This window comes from Plasmodium gaboni, chromosome 2 (genome assembly GCF_001602025.1).
Source record: "Plasmodium gaboni strain SY75 chromosome 2, whole genome shotgun sequence".
Lineage (NCBI taxonomy): Eukaryota > Apicomplexa > Aconoidasida > Haemosporida > Plasmodiidae > Plasmodium > Plasmodium gaboni.
Window position 1 is genome coordinate 133,405 of NC_031482.1, and position 10,455 is coordinate 143,859.

The following is a 10,455-nucleotide window of genomic DNA, read 5'->3' on the forward strand; positions in this document are numbered from 1 at the left end:
TTTTTTTTTTTTTTTTTTTTTTTTTTTTTTTTTGTGTGTGAAAGGGAAATCTTCTTATTTTAAAAAAAAAAAAAAAAAAAAAAAAATAACAAATAAAAACATATTAAATAATATATTCTTCATATGATAAATTTACAAACGTCTTTATAGATGAGTATGAGTTTTATGCAGAAAGAGATTTAAAAAATAAAAAAAAAAAAAAAAAACTGCCACTTGAATAAATATATATTTTAAAATAAGCCTAGTTATTATTTTTGTAAGTATAAAAAAAAGAAACAATATACACACAAATATATATATATATATATATATATATGTGTATATATATATGTGCATATATATGTGTGTATATATATGTGACCCTTTATAAACATCACAACATTTATATTTCTCTATATTTATATTAATTTGGAAAAAAAAAAAAAAACTTGATAATAATATGAAGAAAGATAATTTATATACAACTAACAATGTAGATAAAAAAAATGTTGAAGAAAAAAAGAAAGAACTCATATCCCAAAAAAATAAAATGAAAGATACTTCTCTTGAAGACAATAATAAAAATAATGCTAGTAATAATATTAAAAATAATGTGTTGAAAAATAATTCCTTATTTAATAATAAAAAAAAACATTACCTTCATAATATTGATAAGACGTTATTAAATAAAAATATTAATTGTATTAATTATGCATATAAAAACCTTAACGAACAAAAAGGAAATTCACAACATACAATTAATGTTAATATAAATCATAAGGATTATGATGATAACCAAAAAATAATGGATATATTATCTATAGAAAAAAAAAAATATATAAATAAATATATTCCAAATAAAATTCATATGAAGAAATATAATAATAATCAAAATAAATTAGATGATAATTTTGTTCATTCAATAATTCAAGATACCTTTTTAAATACATCTCTTCAAATAAGTAATAAAACCCCTTTAACAAGTATAAAAATAAACAAGGGTGTTAAAAAAAAAAAATCTTTTACAAACATAAATAAGAAATATAATAATATAACAAATGATAATCAAATTGTTCATAATTCTTCTATAAAAAAAAATAATTTTATAAATACAAGTACTCAACTACAAAATAATAAATATCAAATAAACCTAGATGAGAAAAAAGAAAAATCTTTTAAGGATTGTAAAAAAGAATTATATAAAACTGTAAAAGATAATATAATATTAAAACATAAAGACAATAAAAAATATATAGAAAATTATATGCAAAGTATTTTAAATCATAATGAAGATATATCTATTCAGAAAGATATTCATCTATGTAATAATAAATATACACAAACTAGTATAATATATAATATTGAAGAGTTGAATAAATATTCTTTAATTTACTCAAAAAAAATTCTACAAACAGCCTTAATACAAATAACATATAAACAGAATCTAAACCAAATGAAAAACAAAAAAGAAGAAATTATAAATAATGATCAAATTAATAAACTTAACTTTAATATATTAACAACACGTCAACAAAATAATATGCACATTATGAATGCAAATAAATCAATCAACAGGTATAAATAAATATATACACATATACATGTATATATATATATATATATATATATATATATATTTATGTGTGAGTGTAATTTATTTGTTCTCATTTTATATATCTCCTCCTTTTAGTGTTCTACAAATATTTAACAAAATAAATACATTTGCCATCTCCAATAATTTAATTCATATTTTGATCAAGAAAAATGTTGAAACTTATAATGAGGTAAAAAAAAAAAAAAAAAAAAAAAAAAAATTTTATTATTATCACATATGTATGTTTCTTTATATCCTAATTTAAGAAAAAAAAACTCAAAGAAAAAGAAAAAATAATATGGTTTAATGAGCTCAAAACATATTTATTAAAAAACACATTGGCCCTTCTTGCCGCAGAAAAGGTAACACATAAATGAACATATAATATATATGAGATAATATAAAAATATTCTTTTTTTTTATTATTTTTATTTTTTTTATTATTTTTATTTTTTTTATTTTTTTTATTTTTTTTATTATTTTTATTTTTATTTTTATTTTTATTATTATTTTTTAGATTGTTTCCTATATTGTAGACGAATTAATCGAAGACACTACCGACAATTTAAATTCTCATCATAATAAAAATATAAATAAAATAAAAGAAAAAATTCACATACACAAAATTGCCTTACATCAAAAAAGAAAAGTGGATAAGGGTTACCTGACCTTTATGTTTAACGACGGTACAAAAATATATGAGAAAAAATAAAGAAATAAAAAAATATGCACACAAACACATATATATATATATATATATATATATAATATATATATATGGTTGTATTTATTTTTATTTTTTTCTTTATTTACTTATTTTATCATATTCCTTTCATATTCTAAAGGAACAACAACTGTTTACATACCCACAAAAATAAAATACCATATGAATTTATGTGCACTTATAAAAAAAATAAAATATTATATAAATGACAAGCTAGAATATATAAAGAAGGAATATGACATAAGCACATTATGTATAAAGTGCAAGGGTCTCAAAATAAAGGTTTAAAAAAAAAAAAAAAAAAAAAAAAAAAAAAAAAAAAAAAAAAAAAAAAAAAAAAAAAAAAAAGGTTAAAAAAAAAAAAAAAAAAAAAAAAAAAAAAACAAACATACATACATATAATATATGTATTACATATATATTATTATCTTTGTACCGACTTATTAAAATCAACACATTATAATATATATATATAATATATATATAATTATATGATGTATATTTATTTATGCATTCTTATAATTTGTAAAATATTTTCATATGAACCTATAACAAACATCACACTCTACAAACCTTCATGCCTTCTTTTTCTTTAGAGCATAAAGGAATTATTCTTCTCAGATAATAAGGAATTTGTAATTTCGATGGACAAAAAAATAAAAAAAAAAAACAAAAAATACATAACAACACCATGAATAAATATAAAATAGAACATGACAAATTAATTCCTGATTTTTTAATTAAACTAAATTATGTTTATTTTTTTTTTTTTTAATGGATGTCTTTTTATATATTATGTTTTTAAATGTTCATGATATATTTTTACACTACGCAAATATAATTATATATATAATATATATAATATATATAATCATTTGGAATATGCAATTTTTTTTTTTTAATTTTTAATCTTGTTTCTTTTTTTTTTTTTTTTTTTTTGGTAGATTATCACACATATTCTATATATATATATCAAAATATTATATAAATATTTTGCATCAAGTATAAAAAATAATTAAATTATAAAATAATATAATATTTCAATGATTGTTACTTTTTATATAAGTTTAATTTTTTCATAATATTATATATTTATATGAAATTGACTTTTTTGTAGTATTATAAAAAGGAATATATAAAATATATTCATCATATATAATAATTATATAATAGGAAATAAAAAAAAAAAGAAAAAAAAAAAATAATTATTTAAATTGAAATATTTACATATAAATAATATATATTATATATATATAATATATATAATACATTATTATAGGTAGTTATTGTTACAAGCCCATAAATAACATATATATGATATATATAATATATTTTATTATATAATATATTGTATAGCCATTTAATAGATATTCTTAGGAAGGAAAAAGAATAATTCCATTCTTTTTATTATGATTAATTTTTATTATATATTTTTTTTTTTTTCTATTTCTATTTTTACTTTTGTTTTCATTTTTGTTGAACAGAAATGTATTTATAAAATATAAAAAATAAATAATAAAATAAGAAAATAATAAAAAAATAAAAATTAAACAGAATATGATAATAAATAAATTTGTATAGAAAATAAAAAAAAAAATAATATATATATAATATATATATGTATAATACATTTTTGTTGTAATAATAAACTTCAAATAAATTCAAAAAGGGGTATACATAAATGTATATTTATATATATTATATATTTATAATGTATAATTAGTTTTTTTTTTTTTTTTTTAGTAACCTCTTAATGATTGTTCGTTTGGAGTAGTTATATCAATGTTCCTATATATATATATATATAATAACATGTGACATATTATATTTATTACTTTCTCTTTTTTTTTTTTTATATATGCTCATTTTTTTTTGTTAGCTTTTCAGTTTTTTTTATGCTTGACCAGTATGCAGATGAATGAAGAGAATATCATTACAAGAAAAATAAATTGTCTTAGAAGTACTTATGAAGAAAGGAAGGTAAGACATAATGATATTGATATGATAAATAAGAACTATGAAGATATGTTAGATAAAATTGAAGAATGTGTAAGGTTAAGAAATGGATATAAAATATGTTTTGTTTTAAAACTATCACAGATACCTCTTGATATATATGTAATTGATAATATGAATGAGAATGATATAAGAAGAATGATAAAAAAGAAAAATAGTTATAATAATAATATATTAAAACCATTTGAACAATTAATATTAGATCATTTTAATATAATAAAAATATTATGTAATAAAAATAATATTAATTGGGATATATTAATAAATACAAGTTGTAAATTTTTATCAACGTTTCTTCAAGTTTATTGTGATAATTTATGGTTATTACCTTATCTATTAACTATTTGTTCATTTTTAAATAATATAAGTACATTAGCTGATTCATATAGTACTAGCAATAAAAATGATATATATAATGAAGAAAATGAAGATATAAATAATAAAAATAAATATACTATTGAAGTCTTAAATTCTATAAGAGGAAAAATTGGTATAGTTAAAGGAGATATAGAAAAACATGGTGGATTTGTTATATTAATGTTTCAATCTATCAAGTTATGTATGAAATTAAATAATATGCAGATTACATCCAGCTTTTTAAAAATTATAAATTCAACAGATATTAATTATTCATATATACCAACATCTTTTATTGTTTTATTTAAAAATCAGTTAGGAAAATTATATCTACAAAAGTTAGAATATGAAAAAGCAGAAAGTGAATTTATATGGGCATTTTCTAATTCTAAAAAAAGTAAAATCGAATTCAGAAAAATAATTCTTGAATCTCTTATAACCATAAGATTAAATAAAGGTTTATATCCTCCTAAAAAATTATTACAAAAATATAAACTCTCAATATATATTGATATTATTTATTCAATAAAAAGAGGAAATATTTTTCTATATAATAATGTTATGAATAGTTTTTCCAAATATTTTTTTCATAAAGGATTAAATGAATGTATAGAACAAATTCATTTTATTGTTAAAAGAAATCTTATGAAAATTGTTGTTGACTGGTGGAATAAAATAATTCAAGAAAATAATCAACAAAATAAATTATTTAAAGTACCCATCTATTTATTTCATCATATTTTTAAATGGGCACATATAACACAACATCATTCATATTTAGAAACCATATGTATTATAACATCACTTATTTTATTTCGTTATATTAATGCATATATATCTTATGATAATAATATATTGGTATTGAGCAAAAATGATCCTTTCCCCTCCCTTTCACACAATCAGGGCCCACGCTAATAACATAAACACACATATAAATAAAAATATATATATGTCAATAAATTGTTATTTATATATTATATTTATTTATTATATTTATTTATTATATTTATTTATTTCTTTATTTATTTTATTTATTTATTTATTTTATTTATTAATTTTTTTTTTTTTTTTTTTTATGATGTAGCTTCTATATGGCTACCTTTTTATGTCTTTTTAAAAACGAATAAGTAACACTTTTTTTTTAAAAAAAATAAAATTATATATATATATATATATATATATATATATTATTTTGTATATATGTAAATATTAAAAAAAATATATATATTCATCACAATAAAAATATAAATAAATATATACATCCATCCATCCATATATATATATATATATATATATATATATTTATATGTATATATTATATTTTTATAATATGCTCAGTATGATATGATGTATTCACCCCTCCTCGCCCTTCTTGCTCATTTTAAGAAACGTACATTTTATAACTTATAAGATGTTCTAATATAGAATTTAACGTTTCATCATTTAAACGAATTAATGAAGGAATTAAATATCTAGCTTCTAATATGGTCTTAGGCAAAAGATTAACGAGCATGGCTATTTCATATTCATGTAAATCTCCTATACGTTCTAAGTTAGTTCTGACGTCGACAATTGAACTTCTATTTTTTATAGTAGCAAATTTATTTGCATAATCATAGGACGATTTAATCAATCTTCAAAATAAAAATATATATATATATAAACATATACACATAATATATTATATATATATATATATATATAACATTCCTTATGAATTACATATTTTATGCATTTCATTTATTTTATTTTTTTCTTTTTACGCTTGAGCTTCTTCATTTCTCTTGGATGTTAATCGAAGCTGGTCTCCCAAAATTAATTGAAGCTCACATAAATTCAAACATTTACAATTCTTAAAATCTAAAAATTATAAAATATATATATAATATATATATATGATTCATGTTATATTCACAAAAAAAAAAAAAAAAAAAATTAAACATACCAGGACCAAGGTCTAAATTTTTTACATCTCCATTGATATTATTTGCCATAAGTTTAAAAAGTTATAAACTTAAATAGCAACAAAAAAAAAAAATAAAATAATAATATAAATATATATATATATATATATATATATATTTATGTTCTAATATAATTTAAAAAAATATTTATGCAAATATTTTTTTTTTTTTTTTTATGCTAAAACAAATAAATTGGAATCATTTTGAAATGTTTTCTTATAATAATATATAATATTTTAGAAAAAAAAAAAAAAAAAAAAAAAAAAAAATATTATCATATATATATATATATATTATAATTCAAGGGCATATAACTGTACGTTAAATGATACATAATATCAATATATTTATATATATAATATATATATATAATATTTTACTCTATATTAATGATATTGAATATTTATATTAAATATTATATAAATTCTTTCCATAAAGGATTATATTTTTTTAAAAAATGAAGTTCATTACAAATTAATAATATATATATGAAAGGCAATTAAGTTTGTATATTATAAATATATATTTATATATTTTGATGTTCTTATAATGTTGTTCTTAAGTTATGATATAATGAAAATATAAAATACTAATGAAGAAATGTTGATATAGTGAGATTGAAATATTATATACATTATTATATTATATATAATAATTGTAAAAAATTTCCCTTTATTGTTTATAATATATTTTTATACCTTTATTTGTTAATACATTATATATATATATATATATATATATATGTATATATGTATGTATAATTTTTAGATAGAAAAAAGACTTGAACAAATATATAAGGAAACAATAGTCACGTTGATATAAACCTATAAAATGATAGAACGAAAAATATATATCCATTAATAAATATATATATATATATATATATATATATATTTCATATGTTGGACCTTTTTTTTTTTTTTTTTTTTTTTTTTTATCAATTCTTCTTTTTAATCTTATAATGTTCTCATAGTAACAATCTGAAAAAAATAGTCTCATAAAAATATAATATAATAAATATATTAATATATTAATATATTAATATACTATTTAGTAAATCCATACTTTGGGTGTTCATAATAATAAACTATACACACATAAATAAATACAAACATATATATATATATTACATATATATAATAATTATCATTTATTGATGTAAAATATTTTATATCTGTATTTTTTTATTTTTATATTTTTTATTATTTCCATTTAATAAAATAAAAATAAAAATATATATATATAATATTTCATATATAATATATATATATATATTATATAGTATTATATAATTATATTATTATATATTATTAATCGTGGGTATTTTAAACTTTCCGTGTGCTAGCCAAATGAACATTTTTATGTGCATACCTCAAATGGGAAAAAAAAAAAAAAAAAAAAAAAAAAAAAAAAAAAAAAAAGTGAAATTTTGAATATTTTAAATATTAGAACTAAATTTTAAGAAAAATGTAAAAAGAAAAAAAATATATATATATATAATATATATATAATATATATAATATATATACATATATATATTATATATGTGTTATTTTATTTATATTTTTTTATTTTTTTCTCCTTTTGTGTTCTCACAATTTCGCTCTCATATATAATATATAATATATAATATATATATAAATATATACATATATATATTATATATATATATATTTATTTTTTTTTTTTGTATTTTTTCTTAAAAATGGGGTTTGTTAAGGCTGAAGAGTTTATGAATCATTACATGAGAGTTAACAAAGAAATAAAAGAATTATCTAATAGAAAGAATGAAGAGTTTAAATTTAATATTTTTATATTTTATTATAATAATATCGATTCTATATGTACTGAACATATATTACATTTCCATAAAAACTTGAAAAGAGAAATTAATGTATTTAGTTATGGTGTTGAGAAAAAAGAAGACCTAATAAAATTTTTTAGTAAACATAATGAAATATATTCAAAAAATAAAGATTATTATCGTGATTATTTTTTTCAAGTAATATTAATAGGTATATGTTCACATATAAATACAGATACAAGTATATATGAAGATATCGAGAATTTTTTTAGTAATTTATTAAGTAAAACTTATTTAGGATATTTAAAATTTTTTGTTATAGATAATAAAAGACCATTCAATGAAATTTTTTTTAATAATGATAAATGGGAACTAGTATTAAATGAATTAGAACATAATGAAATTATGACTATATATAATAATAAAAAACATAATGAAAAGAAAAAGTGGTTTTCTAAATATTATGATAATTATTATATAGTTAAAGAAGAAAATAAATGTTTATCATTAATGATATATCCATTTATACAATGTGCTGGTGAAGATGATGCATCAGCAATTATTTTTATTTCGAGTATATCTTTAATGTCATATTTAAAAACTGAACAAATTACATATGATTATTATAATAAAGAAATTAAAAATTTACACAATGATTCTTTAAATATATCTAATGGACATTTCTTATCATTCGATTCAGAAAGAGGTTTATTACCTATGTTATCATTCATATCTTTAAATGAAGCTCTAGAAATAGATGAACGTATATATATATATGATCATAAAAACGTTAAAAATACATTTAATCAGATCAGAACTATGTGCCATATAGAAATTAAAGATTTTACAGGAAATTTTAGACAACTAGATTTAAAAAAACAAAATGAAATATTAATAAAATTAAAAAATTTTATTAAAATTATAAAACCTATGAATACATTAGCTTGGAAAAGACGAACATATGTTTTATATAACAGTGATAGTTTCTATTTCTTAATTATACTTATACATATTTATATTAATCGAATTAAAAAAATGGATACATATCTATATAATTGTTTAAAAACTTCAGATTTTTTATATAATATTTATAAAGATAGATTAAAACAATCAGAAATTTATGATAAACTTATTGAAAAACATTTACATAAAAATGCAGCAAATTATTTAAGTATATTAATCAAAAAAGTTATGGAAAGTCATAAAAAATCAATAACAATAACATCAACATTTAAAATATATATGGACATATTCCAAACACCAAGAAACTCATATACACATCCTTTTGAATTAAAATTAATATCAAATATGTTCTCATCTTTTCAGTCATATTGTGTTGATAAATATAAAACCTATCATCTAATTGTATGTAATATAATCGATTCGGATGATACTATATTATATGGGTTCACACCTTTAAATAAACGAGATTATTGGCCACTCATATTTTCAAAAATTGCTTATACTAATGCGGAGCAAATTAATTATGACACATTAACCGATGTAAATACAATAAAAATCAGAAAAACCGATTTGAAATTCTTACTAGATGAAATTAAGGATGTGTTTAGGGGAATTATAAAGCATGATTATAAAAAGGAACTACAAGCCAACTTAAAAGGTAACATCGATGATGAAGAAGACGACGAAGATGACTTAGACGAAGAGGAAGAACAAGGCGAAGAACTCGAAGAAGATGATATAATTGAAGAGGATTTATTGGGAGATCAACAAGAGGAAGATTTGAGGGATCAAAATCACGACGACGAGTATACTTAGCCAAACTTAACAGAATAAACGAAAAATATATATACATATAAATATAAATATATATAAATATATATATATATATATATATATATGTTTGTGTGTGTATGTATCCATATGTATATTATTCAGTCCTTTTACTTATGTGCCTTAAATCCATTTCATTTTAAAGACATAATGATTACTGTCACATATATAATATTCCTCCATTTCTTTCCTTTTTTGATATTATATATTTTATTTTATTTTA

The 10,455-nt window shown here is 17.5% G+C and overlaps 4 protein-coding genes across 4 annotated transcripts; 3 read left to right on the forward strand and 1 right to left on the reverse strand.

Annotated features, from left to right (window-relative positions):
• Positions 1 to 439: 439 nt before the first annotated feature.
• Positions 440 to 2,992, forward strand: PGSY75_0205300 (hypothetical protein; the record flags this gene model as incomplete). Its single annotated transcript, XM_018783720.1, has 6 exons — positions 440 to 1,554; positions 1,670 to 1,763; positions 1,840 to 1,935; positions 2,091 to 2,259; positions 2,419 to 2,579; positions 2,894 to 2,992. 6 exons carry the CDS (start codon positions 440 to 442, stop codon positions 2,990 to 2,992), a joined length of 1,734 nt encoding a protein of 577 aa, XP_018643710.1.
• A 1,219-nt stretch (positions 2,993 to 4,211) lies between these two features.
• On the forward strand, positions 4,212 to 5,585 carry PGSY75_0205400 (hypothetical protein; the record flags this gene model as incomplete). Its single annotated transcript, XM_018783721.1, has 1 exon — positions 4,212 to 5,585. The coding sequence occupies one exon, from the start codon at positions 4,212 to 4,214 to the stop codon at positions 5,583 to 5,585; it is 1,374 nt and encodes a 457-aa protein (XP_018643711.1).
• Positions 5,586 to 6,051: 466 nt separating this feature from the next.
• Positions 6,052 to 6,664, reverse strand: PGSY75_0205500 (putative DNA-directed RNA polymerase II 16 kDa subunit; the record flags this gene model as incomplete). The annotated part of the gene is made up of 3 exons (XM_018783722.1): positions 6,052 to 6,304; positions 6,434 to 6,530; positions 6,616 to 6,664. The coding sequence occupies 3 exons, from the start codon at positions 6,662 to 6,664 to the stop codon at positions 6,052 to 6,054; spliced, it is 399 nt and encodes a 132-aa protein (XP_018643712.1).
• A 1,675-nt stretch (positions 6,665 to 8,339) lies between these two features.
• PGSY75_0205600 (hypothetical protein) lies at positions 8,340 to 10,217 on the forward strand (the record flags this gene model as incomplete). The annotated part of the gene is made up of 1 exon (XM_018783723.1): positions 8,340 to 10,217. One exon carries the CDS (start codon positions 8,340 to 8,342, stop codon positions 10,215 to 10,217), a length of 1,878 nt encoding a protein of 625 aa, XP_018643713.1.
• Between the last annotated feature and the right edge of the window lie 238 nt (positions 10,218 to 10,455).